Source organism: Lates calcarifer, linkage group LG17, assembly GCF_001640805.2.
Source record: "Lates calcarifer isolate ASB-BC8 linkage group LG17, TLL_Latcal_v3, whole genome shotgun sequence".
NCBI classification, from domain to species: Eukaryota; Metazoa; Chordata; class Actinopteri; family Centropomidae; genus Lates; species Lates calcarifer.
The window spans coordinates 12,987,656-13,008,825 of NC_066849.1; the positions used below are offsets into that span (position 1 = coordinate 12,987,656).

A 21,170-nucleotide genomic window follows, 5' to 3' on the forward strand; every position below is an offset into this window, starting at 1 on the left:
TTTGTTGAAGACTTTAATGATGATATATGTCAAATGATTAAAGCATTCCTCGGAACGTAACACAACCGAATCATGAACAAACTGCAATAATGTAAAATGTCATAGAGGGTGGACCCAGACTAAAAGGCCTGGTTTGTTGTTAGGCCTGGGCAGTAGGAGTGGGTGATATGTAGAAAATCTTCTTTTACAGTACACATAATTTTATATCACGATAATGATAAATATTGTGATATCATGAATTTCCTGGAATTTTATTTTGTTTATGGAAACAATAAGTGGATGGGAATGTCTGTTTTTGGTTCCTGCAGTGAATTAAATACCTGACAAAACCAGATACTTCATCACATTGATGCACAAATCAGTCATTCTAATGTTGACAATAAGCAGTCCTGCTCATTGATGTGCAATATTGCCTGAAAAGGTCTTATACAACAAGAGATAATTAAAGGTATAGCTACCTCAGTACAGCAAAGTCTCTACCAGCTGACAGACCTCTATCGTCTCACAGTAATCGTCATATCACCCAACCCTACTGGGCAGATAAAGTGAATATACATTATTTCAATGAATGAAAATACATGCAGTGCGTTTCATTTCATGCATCTTATCAAACGGGAGGGCTAATGTTATCACCCTTGGTTCCAAGAAGCTAAGCCAATGAAATCAAACTCACCTCAAGTATTTGGAAATAAAATCAAATAAAACTTCTGCAGTCCTGGTCTACTAACTGCTGGGGTTGAACAGAGTCTCTTCGGGGATGAAGGAAGGGATGGTGGGGAGGCTGGGCAAATGAGTGGAGCGGGGATGGGACTAGGACAGGGGGGCTGGTCGGTAGGCGAAGGTGATCTAGCCTTTTGGAGCGGTGTACTGGCGCAGGAGAGAGGAGATGGCGCTGGATTCGGTGACCTCCTCGGGGAGAGAGCCCTCCATGTCTTTGATGGACGGGTCGGCTCCAGCATTCAGCAGAAGCTCCACGATGTCGGCAAACTCGCACGCAGATGCTATGAAAGGAAGAGACAAAAATAAAGAGGGACGGGGGTGAGAGAAATAAAGTAGCTATAGGACAAACAGCAAATATGTAGCTTTGTTTGCCCTGTTTTTGGGGTGGCTCTCTGGACAGTGTCAGTTTGTTAGTCCGGACTCAAACATCTCAACAACCGTATGATGAATCACTATAAAATTCTACTATGACACTCATGGTCCCCAGAGGATGAATCCTCATGACTCTGTTGATCTGTTGACTTTTTCACCTAGAGCAACCAGCCGGTTAAAGTTTCACTTATTTGGTGAAATAATAATACCAAAAATTTAGTTGATAAACCGATTAGCACCAAATTGGGTACAGATATTCATGGTTCCCAGATGATGAATCCTAATAACTTTGAGCTTAGAGTCTTAGTCTCTTTTGAAAAAATGCAGGTGCAATCACCAGAGGAGTGTCTTTATACTGTCCTTTTATAATTTATTCTTAACTAGAAAATGTAATAATTGGGGATCTGATGAATCACTGCAGCTCTTCTCAGACTGTCATGATGGTGTGTACCACGTTTGCATAAATTTGCCTCTCTTCTTTGTACTGTAGTTTAATACAGTATGTACAGTGCTGCAGTTAATGAAAAGCCCATTTGCAGGCCCAGTACTGACACTGGCCTGGACCTGTGGTTCCCTCAAACACTTCATTTCTGCCCCATTGGCAATTTGAGCCCTGCTAAAAGGGTCTTCTCTCTCTCTGTATGGGGGGGGGGGCGCTTGCACTTTCTTAACCCAGTTAGTGGGTTCCTGCGTTCCTGATGCACCTCTCGCCCCTCTGGCACCTCTTCTCCCCCTCCCTCTCCCCTCTCTCTTCCTCTCTCATTCTGAGTGCTCTTCTCTGCCGGTGTCACTCGCTCACTCCTTTTAAAGAGCAGACTCTGTGCTGCGCCATGATCGCTGATGTCAGCAGCCGCACTGATTGACAGCCAGGCCTTTTAACCTCCCGGCCAGGGGTGGCTGGCGGGCTGGGTGGCGGGAGTGTGTGAGCATTAGATATGATGATACATCGGAATGCGTGAGAGTGTGTAAGCAAGCGTGTGTGTGCACGCTTGAATTTGTGCCTATGAATAGTAACAAGGTGCATAACAGTCAAACGCCATGAGAATCACTGGTCTTTCAGCCAAATCAGGCAAACAAAGCATGGTTTATTTTTCCAGCCACGCTTGCGGTCCTCCTCTTGTTGATCTAAACAGTGTTTTATTTAGCCAGCGGTGTGTGTGTGTGGTGTGTGTGTGTGTGTGTGTGTATGTACGTGCGGCGGCGGGTGTCTCGCCTGGGCCTTGAGCTGTAAAAAGTGGCTGGCCCTCTGGGGAGCCGTAGAGGAGGAGAACAATTTATGGTGAGCAGTAAACCCTCAATTAATCACTTGCCAGCTACTGTGGCCCTGTGCAAAGAGAGGTGGGAATGAATTTTCATTCTCTGCTATTTGTCTCTTGGAGTTCATCGCTTATGTTTATTAGTCATCTTTTTATGCCCCATCCTTGGGGCTTCCTCTTCTCCGGGTGTGTGTGTGTGTGTGTGTGTGGACCTCTGGTGGGTGATGCAAGCATACCCACTCCAATGCCACCAAGCTGGGGGACAGATGGTGCAGCTATACACACACACACACACACACACACACACATAGGCTCAGAGGACAGGGGAACCGCCCCTCAGGGACATGTGTGTTGGGGCATGAGGGGGTCAGGGGAGTCTAAGGACCACTGCTGATTTCCTCTGGGAGGCCGGGCGATTATTACACACACATGCACGCGCGCAGAACAAAACCAGACAGACATCCACACATGCACACATACATACCAAAAGACACAGACACACATGCACCCATGGGATACAACAGAGAGGAATGAGAGAAACTGGGTTTAAAACCAACTGTAGAAAGTAAAGATGAGGAATGGAGGAGAGAGTGGGAGGAGGACGAGGGAAAGATGATAAATTTGGGACAAAGAACGAGTGTGTATAGAAAACAAGTTGCTATGTATAAAGAGAGTGCACACCGACAACATAATGATGTCAGTATATGATAAATGTGAAGAGTTTTGTTCCAAAATGAGATATCCACCATTTGAAAAACAGACACATAAGGTTACAAAAAGCTTTATAGAAGAAAAAAATCTGACTTTTTGAAAATGTGCGTAACATTTTAGACTGTAGAAATGAATAAGAGAGGTCTCCTTACCATAATGTAGCGCCGTCTGTCCTTCATTGTCCTGTAAAAGACAAAAAAACAAGTCTTTAATTCAACAAAGTGCAAATTCTAAGAATAATAGGAATAAAATGTATGTATCTCCAGCGTGCAGTGTGAGAGAAATTGCAAACCACTTTGATCAAACTTCCAAGTGTCAACAGGAAAAACCTTCAGCTGTTAGAATACCAATTACCTCCTACGTGTTTAGCTGTGGACAAAGGGTGACCATGTTTTCATTGTATCAAAGGGGGATCATGAGAAGATGAGGTATTGATTTGTGAAACACGTGGCCTGCAAATCAAACCTTTCAACTTGCACGTGACGTCCAGCTCTGATCAACCTGAAAAACAAGCCTCTAAAACTAAACATATTACTGTGTAGATGCCTTCACCAGATCTGAACACCCAACACCCAACACCCGACCAGTGTTAGCACCAACCTTCAGACTGGTGTCACAAGATGGAGGACAGAGTAGCCATCAGAAAGGATATTCTACTTCAGTGGTGAAAATTTGTAATTAATGAAATTATGTAGACAAAATGATATGGAGTAAACCTGAACATTTTGGGGTCCTGGAGGTCTGGGTTTTTGGATATTTCTGTAGGTCTTTTTGCCAAGTGGGAGATATCCCTGCTATCTCTGGCCTCTCAGATCTCTCTGAGTCTGAACAATATGACACAATTGTGACACTGGTCTGTCTCTTGGACTTTTTGACTTCCCTACCATGCAGTCAGCCCCCAGGCCCATTTGTTCCTACTGAAGATGATACAAATACATAAAAAGACTCTTTTTCTAAAACAGCTGGGCACTGTAGTTTTTCAGTAAATGTTCTCCAGACTGGAGGAAGCAGTGCATTTGTTTGGGACTATTTTCTGCAGTGGATTAATACACATTTATTGAGTATTTCCTGCAGCAGGATGGTGTATGTGGGATCAACTCAAAATAAACTGTAGTACCCATGTTCATCATAAACATGTCCTCCAGTGTAACAGTACATGACATGTTTTTAATGGTTTTAGACAATAATCATTGCTGGTTTTGGTCTTTACATGAGATAACAATAAGACAATAAGAAAAAATATAGATTACTTCCAGCCTTTAAATTAATTAACCATGGAAGCTATGTGACCATGACCCACAACGGCTCAGGGACAATGCTAGGACTCAGTGTCAAATCAGTGGTGGTTTCCTGTGTGCATGCATGCACGCGCGCATGTGTGTGTGTGTATGAGTGTATGTGCATGCATATATGTGGGTGTGTGTCCTTTGACCCGTAAAAATGATACTTGGGGTCAAGGGCTCAGTGTTAAAGATATAATTCTTATAAGAACTGTTGGACTGGGGACAGGGACATGCGTGTGTGTCTGTGTGTGTGTGCAGGTCTAATAAGACACAATATATGACAGGCATCATCAACAAGAGATTCACTTCTTAATCACTGCTCCAGCCTGCCTTTGCACCTCATAATGATGATAAATGGTCAAACTGTTGCCTCCAGTCTAAGAACAAGAGCAGCCGCTCAGCCAAGTACAATGGTTTCAGACGTTCAGAGGCAGATTAAAAGCCAGCAGGCGCCGTGACATTTGCTTCTATGCTGTAAAATGTCACTGCAGTGGAAATATTTCCAAATTACTAAAACTGTTATGGTGAAATTAATTAATTAGTCTTTCCACCTTTGCCTTCTAACACCAGATCCTCTCGTGCACCTTCCTGTTTTTGGTTACCTCCATGTCTGTACTCCACTTTCCAATCCTTCCTCTTCTGTTTGTCCTGACCTCCAAACCACACCTCCCTCATCTCTTTCCTTTCATTACCTCACCCAAAGTCATCTCTCTCTTTTTCCTCCTCTCTCTGCTTTCATTACCGCGTCCACCTTTCTTGTTCATTTCTGTTCAGTCTCCTCTTCAATCCCGATCCCTTTCCTTTTCAATCCCTCCTTCTTGTTTCCCTCTCCTTCTTCGTCTTTTTCCTGTCTTCCCTCTCTGTCTGGGGCCAGTGCAAAGTGATCCTATTGTTGTCTTCCTCTCTCTCTCTCTCTCTCTCTCTCTCTCTGTTTCTCTCTCCCTCTCAGGGGCAGCACTTCAGGGACCTGCTGATTGGATTAGAGCTTTCTATTCCCTCTGGGTGGATCACAGAGCACAGATGCAAATCGCCACCAGCGTGGAAAGCGTACCATAGTTAACCCAAGACAACAATGCTGTCTGTCTGCGACTTGAATTGCAACCTGTGATGTACTGTAGACATTGTGTCTGTCTCTCACAATGAAGCAGAGTCTAGAGAGGAACGGGCAGAACCGCACTAAAAAAGACTAATTTAGATACGCCTGCCGAGGGGTAAAATTGTCACCGTCCGGGCATTTTCTGTAAAAATAAAAGAGGTTGCTCCAAGGACGAAAAAAATACATGCAACTAATTCTCTTTTTATTTTACAGCATAAACACACACACACAAACACACCTGGCAGCACAGGGACAGTGACAGATGTTTATAGCAGGGGCCAAGTGAAAGACCTTGATGCACATAAATACATACAGTTATAATTAAAGTGTAAGGGGTTTTAGCCCTAATCTGCAGCAAGCGTTAATCTGCAGTTAGTTGTTCAACAAGCACACACACGCACACACAAAAGCAAGAACGAGTGATGGATAATGCAGAGGCAATAGTCCCTTGCTTGCTATACTATGGCACAGTGAGACTAGAGCTGAAATGATTAGTCGATAAGTTTATCAACAGAAAATGAATGAAGGACATCCGCTTATGCTCCAGGAAACTGTGACTGACATTTTTCACCATCCTCTGAAATTTTACAAACCAAAGGACTAATCAGTTAACCAAGAAAATAATCGACTGCGGCACAAAGTGAGCAAAAACGTGCGCATTTTGTGAGGAAGTTATGTTGAGCATGCCAGCGTATGTGTGCAGCCTACATGCTTCTTGCATGTTCATGTGAGGGGTCAGCGGCCTGTCCTCTCAGCTGCTCCCTAATGCCCCTGGATCCAGGACGGAGGCTTGATGGAATCACAGGAAATTGGATTGTCTTCCATTTGCTTTGGAAGCAGCCTGGAAGAGGCACTCCTCCCTCCTCAACCCCAAGCCTCCTCCCACCCCACCCCCCAATACCTGCAGTTAGCTACCGTAGCAATCCACCCCCCGCCCCTCACTGGTGCACCCCTGTTTCCATCCCATTACTGAGGCATGTCGCACCAAAACCCCTGCTTTTACATGTCATCCAAAGTTTCCCCTTGCGGTGCAGAAATGCTGGGCTGGATGTCAGCAGAGTGCTCAATAAAGCAGCTGCTTGCACAATACCAGCAAAGATCCAGCACAGTGTAGTGTATCACCCTAATGGGGTGGAGCAATATGCTTAGGAGCAGCATGGATAGGGATTGATCTATTAGTACAATTGCAGATTTGCTGAATTTAAGTCACACCAATCTATCATTTCTACCACACAAATGATGTGAAGCAAGATGGATGAAAGAGGACGGGAGCGAGTCAAGGATATACAGAGAGAGATGGAAAGTCTTATTTCTTTAGCTTTATGCTTTAACAGATCAGAATAATACTGTACGGTGTCCCAAATTGGTCCAAAGAAAGAGAAATGCGTATGTGTGCAAAGACACATTCTAGTCTGTCAAACAGTAAAGAGGGTCCCAGAGGTTTTTTTTACTCCCAGACAGATTATTTTAAAATGAGGGTTCAGGATTGTCCAGACGACTCAAAATCAGACTGAGGCTGACCAGGAACAAATAAAATCCTTGTTTGTAGCTGTGTTCATCTGCACAAAGGAGCTGTCACAGATGTTGTGTTCATTTCTAGAAAGTGGTTCAACTCAGTTTTCTCCATCAGTCCACTTTTACAGATCTCAGATAAAGGGGCGCGGATACTCCGAACGTTCAACCCGATCAGTCTAAACCAGGATTAAGAGGAGGCATCAAGGGCATATCAGAGGCAGAAACTTAACTCAGTCAGAGATACAAATAGGACATAGAAGTCCCTCGAGTCTGTGTCTGCTCAAAACTAGGTTTCAGTCTGTCTGCGTTTCATTCTGTTTGTCTGTGTCCGAGCCAGAGATGAGATTGTGGGTAGAGGTCAGAGGTCTGTCAAATCCACCACCAGCTGTGGAGTCTGCAGCAGAGAGCATAGGGTATGTGTGCATCAGTGTTTCTATAAGCACGGAGTCCCCATGGACTGTAAAATCTTTCATGTTTTCATACCACGCCAATCTGAGTGCCAACAGGACTCAGTATATGGCGGGTGATCTGGAGGCCACTGTGAGGATTTAAACACAGTGTCTTTACTGATGCTTAAACCAAGCTCTTGCTCCAAAACAAGAAGTGCTCTGATGTTCTGTCTCCAATCTTTCTCAAATCGTATAATAAGAATGGTGTCATTCCCAGTAGTAATAATATAAGAGGTATTTCTTTTACGATTTCTTTGTCTCACTGTTTTTAAGACAGAACATTACTTGTAAGCACTGACTTCATCAGTGTCAGTGAGGTGCAACGTTCACAAATTTACCCTCAATAAATCAGTGTGACAATGATTTTGAGAAATGAATATAATTACTGTACACAAACACAACCTTAGTCAGAATGATTGGTGGTGATCTTAGCAACGTGACAAAACAAGAGGAGGGTTTGAGCAGAGATGTTGCCTCAAGATGTGGATTATTTGAAAAAGCATTTAGCTGTAGTGGCGACCACTACAGCTAAATGCTGCAGAGTCTTAAACTGCAGTTCCTCCAGTGGCCACTGGCAAACTGGCTGTATTGAAGGGTTGCGGATACCACAAACAAAATCTTCTTATTATACTCTTTTGAGTCCACCTGGAGTCTGTTTGGAGGATGCATGTGCAGTTGGACAAGTCAAGGCAGACACAACAACTTAGACTCACATACTTGTGGATGTGGAAGCTAACACTGGCCTCAGAAGATAGATGTTTAAAAAAAAATCTTGCTATCAGTGCTGTCCATTTTTAAGGAAAAAACACTTTTGCTTTACCTCACACAATGCTACAACTATTTCTTTCCCACTGTCACACCCTCTCTTTCCCAATCTCTCACTTTTTATTACTTGTTATTCTTTCACTTCACTTGTTTCTCAGCCAGTTCTCCTTTTATTTCTCGTCTTTCTGTGTCTCACTAAACTTTCTTTGAGTTTTTCTTCCTCTCTTCTGTTCCCCGCCTTCCCCTTTTCTCCCCCCTACTGTCCCTGACAGCAACATTAAACAAGTGGGGAAAAATGGACAAGCAATTATGATTTATGATCAATGCATGCAGCAGCTGCTGACTTTTATAATGACAGTGGTCGGGGGGAGGAGGAGAGAGGGGGAGAGAGAGTGGGGATGTGTGTGTCAGTCTCAAGGGTGTGTGTGTGTGTGTGTGTTGGGAAGATGAGGGGTGAATCGATAGGCGACTGGGATCATTGGTATGCAGATTCCCGCAGATAGCATTATGATGAGCAGGTGCCATCAATCAGAAAGTGGAGCACAGGCTTGAGCAAGATGGAGGAGAGGAAGACCCTCCTTCACCAAGTCCCACATCTGTAACCAAGGCACCTACACCACAGACCAGACTTCCTACACAACTTAAAAGTTCTGCACTGGAGGTCATTCACTTTCAGACCTTTTATTCTGAATCACACACACTGCAGCTTACCATTCTCCAAGACGCACCATGAGTTTTAGGAGTTTTTGTGCATTGCAAGCAGTTGCTGATTTTCAACTTGCAGAGGCTTCAAATCTCCCTGATGCTGTATATCATCAACTGTATATCAGAATATATTTAGTTTGCTTTACTCAAAGTTAGATTATTTTGCAGCTTGAAAATTCTCTCGTCTGTGCATTAAAGAAAACTCTAAAGATAGAGATGTTTCCATGTCCACATTTGCTGATTACATATTCTTCTGAGCTTCTGCCACACAGCAGCTGACTCTCAAATCTCAGAGTTTCATTATAAGCACCAACAAGAAACTAGAAAAGAAGAAAAGGCAGAATAAATGTTCATTGTGATGGATTGCCTTTCTCAAGCAAGTCTCTAATTGATTTTGTGATGCATGAATTACACCGCATCACACTGCAAACCATGTGTTACATTACACATGGGCTTCACCAGGTCAGAAGCAAAACCTGTGGAAACTTGGGACCACGTTTCCTGGAAATCCCTGCGGTCAAAAAATGTTGCATTCGAGAACAGCCTGTAGTGTTATGGTGCCACTATCTGGATGAGACTGCAGGACCTCAAAGAGAAATCTACTAACAAACCGCCTTGATTAACACACTGTGTAGAATGTTGCTGCTTTAAAAAAAAAGTCTTATTGTTTGTTTTTAATATATATACGTGGGACAGGTATATAAAAGCAATATTGATAGTGGAAAGTAATATTGATACTGTGGATTGTCCTGGTGAAATAAAATCATCGATAAATTGAGGTAAGAGAAATGACTGGCAGGTTTTAAAGCTATGAAATCAAACGTGTGATGTTAGACAGGCCTCAGCGTGCACATGGGTTTCTCCCTATGTTTTTTGTGTATGGTTCAGAGTATGTTTACCCTCCATTGTGTGCGTGTGTGTGTGTGTGTGTGTGTGTGTGTGTTGGGAACCCCCCCCATCCCCATTGTTAAAAGGATCTAGAGAGACTGAGGCCAGCACTAATTGAATCTGGGTCTCCTCTGTGAGCAGAGGGAGAGGTAACCTTGCCACTCAGCGTGTGAGCACTGCCACCCACGGTCAAATTAGCCTGACGCCAAACCCACTGTCCTTCACACCTCCTGGGAATGTCCTTCGGGTGCCCGGGTGATCCTCCCTTTTCCCCCACATAACATCAGCAACATCAAGGTTTGTGGGGGGACGCCTGGAATGATTCAGGGGTCCAGAGCTGACAGAGGTCCTGGAGAGTGCCAGGGATTATAGATATTTATTGTGTCGGTTGCTGCTGAGTTGGAGGAGGACCAAAAGTGTGGTTCACCTTAGATGTCATCCACACAAACACAACCCTATAGGTCTGGGACAAAGGGTAATAAGAGTGTGTAAAGCCATGCTCAATCTAAAAGCTAATTTAAAAGGATGAATACACCTTCACCCAAAATATCTTGATTTTATTTCTTTCCTTTGACAAAAGAACTCTCGTTTTTCTCTCCCAGCCTTTCTCTTTCTCTAAATCTCCATCTCTTCTCCTGTTCGTTTCATGCACATCTTCCTCTCCTCTGCACTTCCCTCCCCTTTCCCATGTTGCCGAGCTTGCTTGTTCCCGTGGGACACCTTAGCCTCCATTAAAGCCATCAGAGAGGAGGATAAGGTTGAGGCTGAGAATTAACATCGCCAGAGGCCCCGTCTGTCCTCCCGCAGCTCATCGATGATGTTTAAAAAGAAATATATGAAATAAATAAATACATAAAAGAGTGTAATATGAAAATCAATGGCCAGGCAGCGGGGGCTGCAGCTGAGGCATTTGGAGTGAGGGACTCATAAAGCTGAGTACTGCGGGAGACTGATGGAAGGCAAAACACTTACTTTGTTTATTCTCTCTCCTCACCCCCGTCCCCTCCCCTCCCTGTCTGTATCCAGCTCTCACTCTCTTACTCTCCTCTCCACCCCCCCACCCCCCTACCCCCTTACCCCCTCACCCACCCACCCCACCCCCCCTCCTCTGTCTGAAACGGTCGAGGACAGCTTTAATGCTCCTGACAATTTATGTGGACGGTTAAGAACGATGGAAATCAAATAGTTGAGTGTAGGCAAGGCCCAGTGAGTGGCCAATAAGAAAGAAACAACAGCTGATGATGGCAAAGAGGACTGTTACCTGCTGGAATGGCTCTTTAGGCTGCACTATTACTGTCAGGTTTGCTGGCTCTTTTCTGAGTGCTCATATTATAGATTCATAACTGTATCTGTGTCCGATAGGCCCTTTTAACGCAGCACGGCAACAGCTTTCATTTCATCGAGTCTGGCTAATGTGCGGCAAGTACTAAATATGAATCCTGTAACAGGAGCTAACAGTGTGGCTTATAAAATGTCAAGTGCTGTGTGTGGTGGCTATTATGTGTGTGTATCAAGGTGTGCTCTGCTTAAAACTGAAATGATGAGTCAATTAGTGAATCAGCAGAAACTTAATGGGCAACCCTTTTGATAACTGATATTTGCTTGTTCCAGCTTCTCCAATGTGAGGATTTGCTACTTTTCTCTGTTTTATAACATTATAAACTGAATATCTTTGGGTATCTCTTTTTGGGTTGTTGGTTGGAGAAAGCAAGGCATTTAAAGATGTTTTCTTAGACTCTGGGAAACTGGGATGCTCATTTTTCAGTATTTTACAGATAAAACTAACTCCACAACTAACAGTTAACCAAGAAAATAAGGAGCAGATTGATTGATAACTGCTAGCTGCAACCCTAATTCAGAATCTTATCTGCTTGAAATTCAAAAACTTTAAAACACTTGTTTGACAGATTCTCCTCTATCCATTTAGGAAGCGTTAATATTCCAAAAGAAAATAATAAACATCATAAAATATCATAAGAAGCATTACCCTCCTCTACATCAATAGATGCAAACATAGTTACTAAGATATATGAAAATGCAGGAGCAATAAGTAACACTTGCGCTGTTACTGAATCTATTACAAAGCAGATGTGAAGGATGGCTGTCTTAAATACCTGAATTAATGTGGGTCCTAAGCTGTGTGAGTGTTTCAGAGTCTAGAATTAATCTGCAGAGACATGAGAGTGTGTAAGGTTGGTGCCATTCTCATGCTGCAAGCTGTAGAAACATACATGTACACATTTATTCTGCCTTAAATGTACATTTGTTTCTTCTCTAGAATCTGCAGGTGGGCGATATGGATGAAATTATGTATCTCGTGATACATGTAAATTGATATCGCAGTGTCAGCATATATCATGATACAATATCTGGGAAAAGTTTCTAGCAAATGTATTTAGCCAGGGATGGAGAAAATAACCAGATAGGGGGTCACCATTTCTGTTGTATCCAGTCAATAACATACCTGACATATTAAAGGTATTTCACCACATGGGTGCAACAATCTCAAACCAATAGATTGTTGATACAATCAATATTAATTGACCATAAGTGACCATCCCGCTGTCTGATTTCCAACATTGTCAACCAGAGATGTGAAAAGTAAACACACCACAGTATAAACACAAGTGGAAGACCACTGAATAATAGCCAAATTTATATTTATCTCTGTATTTATATCAGCATATCGACCAACTTGTACAAGTGTCTATTTCATATCTTTGTTTACTATATTTCTCCCTCCATGTTATGAATTCCTGATATATTCCTTCACGTTACTTTCCCACCTTGCTGCCTTTTCTTTCTTAAAGGCCCTATAGATTCTGGGGATAGGTTGCACAATTCCACGCACATGCATACACACACAAACACGCACATGCACACACAAACACATACGCACACAAACGCATACACAATTATGACAAATCTTGCTGAATATTTGTTATGACTGGGCTGACTGAGCCATTAGTTATAGGAGGCAGTGCTGGGAAAGGGGAGGGATACAAACGTGTAATAATGCCTCCACCATAGAATTTCAATCAGCTACTGTGGTGTGTGTGTGTGTGTGTGTATTTGTGTGTTTACCACTTTGATCACACAAGTAGTTGACACCACAGTAGAGGACACAGATGAGAAGGTTCAGCGTTCTTTGTTTGCTACAACAGCAGCTGAGCTTCACTGCAAAAAGCTCTGAAATGCCTTCAGTTAGAGCTGCATAATATCCCCAAAAAAAGGCAACAAAATTGCTGAATGTTGCGGCTTCAGTATGAAATGTAATAAATATTGATACAGGTTTACTGTGCCTTTTCATGAAAAATGTGCACAAACAGATGATGATTTGTTCAGTTTGATTAAAATGGAATATTTTCTCTGACGTGCTATTTGATTTGCGAGCTGAGGATTTGGCACAAACCAACAATGCCTTATTTAAGAAGCTGTCCGAAACAAAAAACTGTAGAGCCTTTTGCTATTTGGTAATTGCAATGGTTCATATTGACAAGAGAATCTTACTTCTTATATTTTTTCAATTAATTTGACATACAGTACATGTGCACTGTGTCATAGCAACACTGGGTGATTAAACTAATGAAACTAATTAGCAAGGGACAACAGTTTTCTTCAAGAGTGACACCAAATTGTCACTGACTTTATGAACATAAAAACCATTCAATGCTGGTAAGAGAGCTGAACTTTTCAACCTAATAATTTTAATAGCTGATTTATTGTTTAAGTCATTTATCAAACAAAGCTGCCAGATATTCTGTGGTTTCACCTCCTCAAATGTGAGGATTTTGCAGCTTTCTCTTTCTTATATCACTGGATTCTTGAATGTTGATCTAGAAAAAATTGACATCTTTGGACTTTAGACTGTTGCTTGGACAAAAGAAGCAATTTAAACTTGTTTCCTTGGTCACTGGAAAACTGTGACATGCATTTTTCAGTAGTTCCTGATGTTAAACAGGCTAAAGGATTAATTCATTGATTGAAAAAAATGATGAAAGTACTTATTAGTTGTAATGCTGACTGGTATAGCAGACTCAGCTTTTAGCATGGATTGATATCAATATGTTGTCTGTCTTTAAAGCACTTCACTGCTCATATTAAGATAGTTGTCTAAAATCATATTTATCAGTTGTATGGCTTTAAATTAAAAACCACCTAGAATGCCTAAAGTACATTTTCAGAAGCTAACATTATACTCTTAAAGCAATAACTTTGTCCGAGTCAAAAAGTCTTGTAATGAAGGGAACAGAATCTGACCGAACCGAATAGATTTTTGAGGCCGATACTATGATAATCTATTGTGATTATACATTTTAAAAACATAAATACTTAAAATAAACATTTTTGATGACCCCTTAAATGTGGGTATTAAAGAGCCAAGCCAATTTATATTTATATAATCCTTTTGAATCAACAGATTTCCCAAGTTCATCACTGACATTTGACAGCATGTTCATATCGGTAAAGTTTTAAGATTCACACGCTGTCATGAATTCACTATCTGGCTCCATTATACAGATAAATCAACAGCCAAAGTCCACCCACACCTCTCACATCAATATCAAATCAATGATTCCATACCCGAGGAGAGAGACTATGCCGTTACAAATAAGCCACACAGACTCTGACTCTGTCCTAGAGCACATGCAGACAAACACACAGACAGCAGTTGATACCAACACACACAAACCCTGCCCACATATCCCTGCTGGTTATATGTGTATAAGACTTGTGTATAAGACTTGTTGTGTACTCTCCAGCCACCAATTGTAGACCGCCCAGTCAGATATTTATTACTATTGATCTAGCTGGTCCTGGCTGGAGACTTTTGTTCTGCCGACTCGAGGCTCTGACCTCAATTAAGTTATGAATTTCTATCTGATAGACTGGGAGCGCTTGGGGCCTGCCGCGGCCGTGCTACCACGCTGGATTAATTAGAATTAGCGGTGCTGCGAGTCGCCCTCCCCGCCTCATGGATCATGTTGTTTTAATACAAAGTAGAGGCGGAGGCAGTGGGAGGGATGAAGCGAAGGGGATGGGAGCTTGAGGGGGGGCAGGGGAGAGTGATGAGGAGAGGAGAAAGAGAGAGAGGCAGATAGAAAAACAAAAAAAAAGGAGGCAGGACTGAGTCTAGTAAAAAAAAAAAAAAGCATGTGAGATGCAGCCATGTGCTTCAAACCTGTGCTGCCTCATCCTCTAATAACCTTCTCTGACTTTAAGCCTTAACAGTGTTTCCTTCCTGCCATTGTGTTTGTGTTGTGCTAACCTGCATCTCACCTGTCCTTCCTCTTTGTCAGCGTAATCCCGCCTCTGTCACTTACCCACTGAGTAATCGCTCTAAGTCAGACATTGTGTAAAATCCACTCTGGGCCATTCTTGACCTTTGCTGTAGTCTGGACCAAAGCCCTGCCTTTTCCACTCCAGTTCCAACAAATGGGCATGTCCTGTCTATCAATGCATTTCCATGGCAACCTGAAAGCTTGTTGGGAGGGTCAGAGGAGGGTTTGGGATTTCCACCTGAAAAACAAAAGTTGTGTGTGTGTGTCTGTGTGTGGGATGAGGCTTAGCTGTGGGTGTGGGATTACAGTGTCTGGACAGAGAATGACCACAGGGAGAGTGGACACACACGAACACACGTCTAGACCACTGAGATGACACATGCTGCAAACTTCAAAAAAAGAAACTTATTATCATCTAATATCACCTGAATCCTGAGAGTTTGCCCATTTCTTGATGGCGTATCTTCAACAGGATCAACAAACACTAAAGCCAGTTTCTTACCCTACTCATCTATTGTCTTCTTGTTTTGCTTTGTATATGATATCCATACATCTCCATTCATCATAAATCTGGTTTGGTTTGGTCTGTTGACAACAATCTAGTTTACTATATACTCTGCATACAAAATGCAACATGTCACAGTATAATACAGTCCAATCCTGAACTTATTTCCATTGTTGTCCCTGGTCTTAAATACAGTCCAGCAGCATTTATCAAAACACAGTGATGTCTTCAATGTGTGATATTAAATATGAAAAATAGGAACCTAAAAAGTGAAAAATGTTATCACTGTTATATTCTGTTCTATGATCTGTACACACAGCCAATTTTTCCATTTAACATTTTTTTCAACTAAATCAAGTCAATATCTTGAAATAAGTTAGTTTATCAGTTGAAATGTTTTGATACCCTAACGTTTTTCATTTTGACAAAATGAGCAAAACCTGTCAAATGTATCAGTGTTTAATTTTATCTTAACACAAAGCAGCTACAGAGGAACTGTAATAAAGTAGAAAATGTAATTAAAATTCATTTCTGAACCTCAGAAATGTGTTCAGAAAAATGTATTTGAATAAATATAAGTCAATGGCAACTGGGCAAACTCAAGTTGGTGAAAAAAATCATGTGATATGATCAAACGCTCCAAACTGAATGTGAGATTGGTTTGTCAACATGTCAATTGTTTACTTTAAAAATTAAAAGAAAAATAAACGTCTTTATTAATTGCAGCACTTCTTTAGTCATTGCCCAAAAACTACAGAAGTTTGAAACAGTCCTATCTGTAATGTCCTGAAAACGATCATACTTCCTCCGTTTAAACAAAACTTAGTAATTAACTAAGTACTACTGATTTTCTATTGTAAAATCTGTTTTCACTACTGTCATGATATGAAGGAATGTCCATACTTAAGCTTATTCCTCATTAATGCTCTTAAATACATTCTAGCACACAGAATATAAGTCCAGTGTTTGAGCCTTAATTTCCATTATTACATTAAGTGAGGTTTTATTGTCATCTTTCCCACAGTTGGTGCTGTCTGCCCCACTTTCTCTGGGTGTATTAGCTGAGGGAGCAGTGATACAGTGGTGGGGTGGGGGGTTAATGCACAGGACCAACACCAGGGCCTGATCTACAGTTGGCAGGTGGCAGAGCCGCGATCTGTGTATTCAAACACACACACACACAGCTACCTATTGTAGTCCCACCCTGCCTTGATCCAGGATTAACTATCAAACGAGCCCTTAATGCAGGTTACCAGGGTTTGGGAACAATTCACTAAAACAATCAGTTGATTAATTTCAAACGATTTTCCTCCTCTGCCAAGCAAATAATAATACTTTTTGTTTTAACTCTCAAGTCCCCCTCCCCTTTTTTAATCAACAAATTAAACATAAATCATGTTTGATCTTTATTTACTGGTTGCTCGGCAGTTGGTAGAGGTCAAGAGAGATTACTGGTCGCTCTAATAGCCTGCAAACAACCCAAACATTCCTCTGTTCCTCTTATGAACACACACAACCTCCCATACTCTTTGTTTCATGTGACAGGGGCTTTGGACAAAAAAGGACAGATGCATAAAACGATAGCTCTCGAAAACGACACAATTGCTGCTTTCCTTTCCTTCTTTTCCTCCCTCATTCCTTCCCTCATTGACTTAACCCCAAGAAGAAAAAAAAACACAAAAAGGATGTTCGAGCAGGTTCTAATGAGGGGCATATTGTTCTGTAAGCTTTACATAGTGAGATAATTTGGCATTGCGACAGAGTGGTATGATTTAGCTGACTATATTTTTCTCTCAGCCACCTCTTTGCCACCTCATAAATCTGCTACCAGTAACTGCTGCAGAGGTCCAGTTTCTTTAATATTCAACCTCCTCTGTGGCCGGCTTCCTCTGACACTTGAGAGACAGGGGAGGAGGAAAGGTCCCGACGGGCCTGAATGCATGAATTCAGGTGATGTGTGCGCTCTGACTGCCTACAGAATCCTCCCTCTGAAGCATTATTTGAACTTTTCCTTCCCTCACATACACATATTTGCTCAAAAAGGACTATTTTAAAGCAGAATAGGATTTTGAGTAATCAAAATTCATCCAAAATCCCTACATTATCGTCACCCTCTGTCCGTTTGCTTCGTTATAAATGATATAAAAGGAAAAAAAATGATTGTTTCCCTATTTTGATAGGAAATGAAGTAGAATCAGACAAAAAGTGTGCAGGAAATAAATTAGGAGTCTGCTTAAAATTCAGCCATGCAATATCACTACCTGGCCAGAGATTTATGTTCTCTACTTTGACTGCTAAAAACTGTTGGCACCTGGAGAAATCAATTTATACTTAAACAACAGATACATGACTGTAAATACGCTACATCTTATAAAAGGGCTAAAGCCTCTATCTATACATCAATCCTCCTCCACTGTCATTATCTCGATATGGCTCTAAATCATCAGTGAAGTGTGTCGTAGTTATCCCACTGTTAAGTCTTTTTATGAACCATTCACCACAAATCCACCTCCCCTCCCTGCTGCATTCGAAACAAAAGGGGCCACGCATGACCACAATAGAGAAAGTCATTTGTGAAATGTCCTGATTATGTGGGTTGTGCAACGTAAAACAATTTGCCTGATTACTTCCAATTGATTCGGCCTTACAGTTAAAGCCTCAGTGTGCTGCCCGGCCCGGTGAGCTGCACTGTGCCGTGCAGCCGGGCAGGGAAGGGGAGTAATTTCTCCGATGTGCAGCTGAGCCAGCTTACCGCCAAAGCTAAAGCCTCCTGAATGCAGCTAAACCTTGCGAAGGCTAAACACTAAGGCTAGCTACCCCAGCTAACTCTGTCTGCTAAAGCCCTGGGGGGATTTGTCTGTGGCACAAAGTGAATTAAAGGTGACCCTCTGGAAGGGATGGGGAGGATGGAGAGAGAAAAGAGGAGGGCAACGAGGGTGCTGAAGATGCCACTATTTGCTTTGAGTTAGCATGCGCTGAGCAGCGTTACCAGGAATTATAAGGCTCTCCTTTCATTTCCACCCTAACTCCATCTATTACAAACGCTGACAACTGCTCATCCGCACTGGAACAGACCCCAACACATTCTGTAGTGACTTCTGAAACTAAATCCAGCCACTAGACTTCAGCAAACATGCTGTAGTTGTCCAGCATGGAAAACTCAAACCATTCTACTGCAATGCAACAGTGATTACATGAGTGTGCATGTAACAGCAAATAAAGCTGCATGTGCATGAAATTTACGTTTTTGCATCACCAAAAAGGACTGTCCCTGAGTCCAGTTTTAAAATTAGGTATTTTATGCAGTTACAGGGATGAAATCTAATAACAAATGGAGACCTGAAAAGCTGCTCCAGTTCTGGGATAGTTGCTGATCCACTTGCCTTCGTTCTGCAATATATTTTCCCGCAGAGGGTTTCTTTCATCGATCTTTTGAAAGAGCTAAAAGATAATACTAGGGTCTTCTGTCCATGTAACTTACATCTAACACCTCTGGGAGCTGTAACTGTTAAATGCCAACAAAAAACATTGTTATAACTTTGTTAAATATGAAAAATGGAAAACAAAAACTGGAAGATAAAACAGCCTGAAGTTAGGAAATGACTTTCCCCCTCTAAAGTCAGTAACTCTAGATGAAACATTCCAGGTATAGTTGTTTTTATAGTTGTTTTCATATATTTTCAGAGCTAGAGGGGCCAATTAGCCTTCTGCTCATTAATTTAGTGATCAATTACCACCAGTCACTGGTGAAATTCTAGGCATAATATGACAACTGGCTGCCAAAACTTTCACCAGCAATCACTTCTTGAAAAACTCTCTCTGAAGTGCAGTTTTGTTTTAAAATGCAGGGAACCCAGAAAGAGAAACAGACAGAGACATGCTGCTCACCTGACTGTTGATGTCTGCTTTGTGTTGCAGTAATACAGACACCAGCTCCTTGTGTCCTCTGTCACAGGCCCAGTGGAGGAGAGCCCGACCCTGTGCAACACAAACACAAGAGTGCACACCGTTGGACTACTAAGAACTAGGACACTGTAAAAGGCCTGTGCAAAAGTTTGAAAGTACAACTAAACATTTGACAGCACTGGAGCATTTAAATCAGCTGCAGTGTCACATCTTTTTAGGTTTCGTTTAAGAAAACACACACGGCATGCTCCCCCCATCTCCTGTGCCTCAAACTTAACCAGGCTTCAATCAGTCTCTTTGCTTCTAGACAAAATAAATTATGCACAACCATTCAGAACTCAGAGCCTTTGGACCTCAGCTCCATAATGACCTGCGGACAGAGTGACAAGATATGTGGACTGCTCTGTGTGTGTGTGTGTGTGTGTGTGTGTGTGTGTGTGTGTGCAAAGAAAAGCAGTAGGTGCTCCAGGACAAAGCTTGACTAATGTGCACAAAAAAGGAGCAGCTGATCAGTAGCCACCTTACTATATCGTACATAGTCACACTCACACACACACACACACACACACACACACCATCCTCTCCTTAGGTCCAAGATCCTTGTTCTAATAAAACCATGCGAGCTCATTTTTCAGTGAGGCCAATTAGGTAAAGCAAACTCTCCAAGTCCAATTCTGTTGCTTAAATCATATTGATCACCACGGCTGCATGTTAAAATGGATACTTATGAGCCAGGCCAGAATACCAATAAGTCAGTCGCTCTCTCTCTCTCCCTCCCTCTCTCCCTCTCACTCTCTTGCCTGCTCTCTTCCAGGTGTGCTGCTGTTGACTGCTGGCCACAATTTCACTAAAGACCACTTCCAACGGGACACTGCACTAACTCAGTATTAGCCTGAATGTGTCAAACGGAATAAGTGCAGCATTCAGAGTTGAGAACACAACATTCACAGAAACACTCACAGTTTGGGCCAGCCTTGACATTTAGAAGACTGGACAATTATGAATGGTCTCTTCTGATCAGAACTGAAATAGGCTTTTATCAAGGAAGGTAAAACCTCACGTGACAAATATTAAACTCTGCTCAGGTGTGTAGACAGTAGCCACACTTCGAAAGCCACACACACATAGAAAGACTACCTGTAGTAGGACATCTCTAACCAGACGCACAAATGCACAACACATTCACCCTGTTGTAAAAGTATATGTATGCAAGATGTATTATACAAAGGTGTGAAAAGCTCACTGCTTCTTTTCCTTCCTCAGTCTCTTATATCTCATCCTCTCTCTCTGGCTCTGTCCCAATATACATACTTGTGGTTTTGCATGTTTGAGTCAGTAGAGGAGGCAGGTATGCAAAAAAGTACGCAAGTGCATTTCAAATATTAAAGGCACGATTAAAAAGGTACTTAAGGGAAGTGACAGATGTTGTCTGTTGGTTATTTATTGGAAACGTAAGCATTATAATGATTCTGAGAGAGCAACAATGATTATCTAAATTAATCACAAAGACATATCAATGAGGTATAATGAGGTAAATATATACACTGGGTAGTGTGTCCCAAACCAGAGTAACACAACACAGAACTATAAATGACAGCTTTCCTGCCTTGTTAAGTTAAAGGTTTTGTTTGAGGTCAAACAATGTGCAATGTTGTCAGGCCTTCCAGAGGTGATCATGACTTATTAATTACATAAATAATCTGTTTTCCTCTGAACG

The 21,170-nt window shown here is 41.9% G+C and overlaps 1 protein-coding gene across 1 annotated transcript in view; it reads right to left on the bottom strand.

Moving 5' to 3' along the window:
* The window catches only part of acbd6 (acyl-CoA binding domain containing 6), a 30,741-nt gene continuing 9,571 nt past the window's right edge, over positions 1–21,170 (bottom strand). The window contains exons 6-8 of the mRNA XM_018673314.2: positions 19,436–19,525; positions 3,212–3,242; positions 1–1,001 (exon numbers count right to left, since the gene is read on the bottom strand). Coding sequence (XP_018528830.1) covers positions 847–1,001; positions 3,212–3,242; positions 19,436–19,525 — 276 coding nt within the window. The 3' untranslated portion in view covers positions 1–846. The remainder of the gene's footprint in view (positions 1,002–3,211; positions 3,243–19,435; positions 19,526–21,170) is intronic.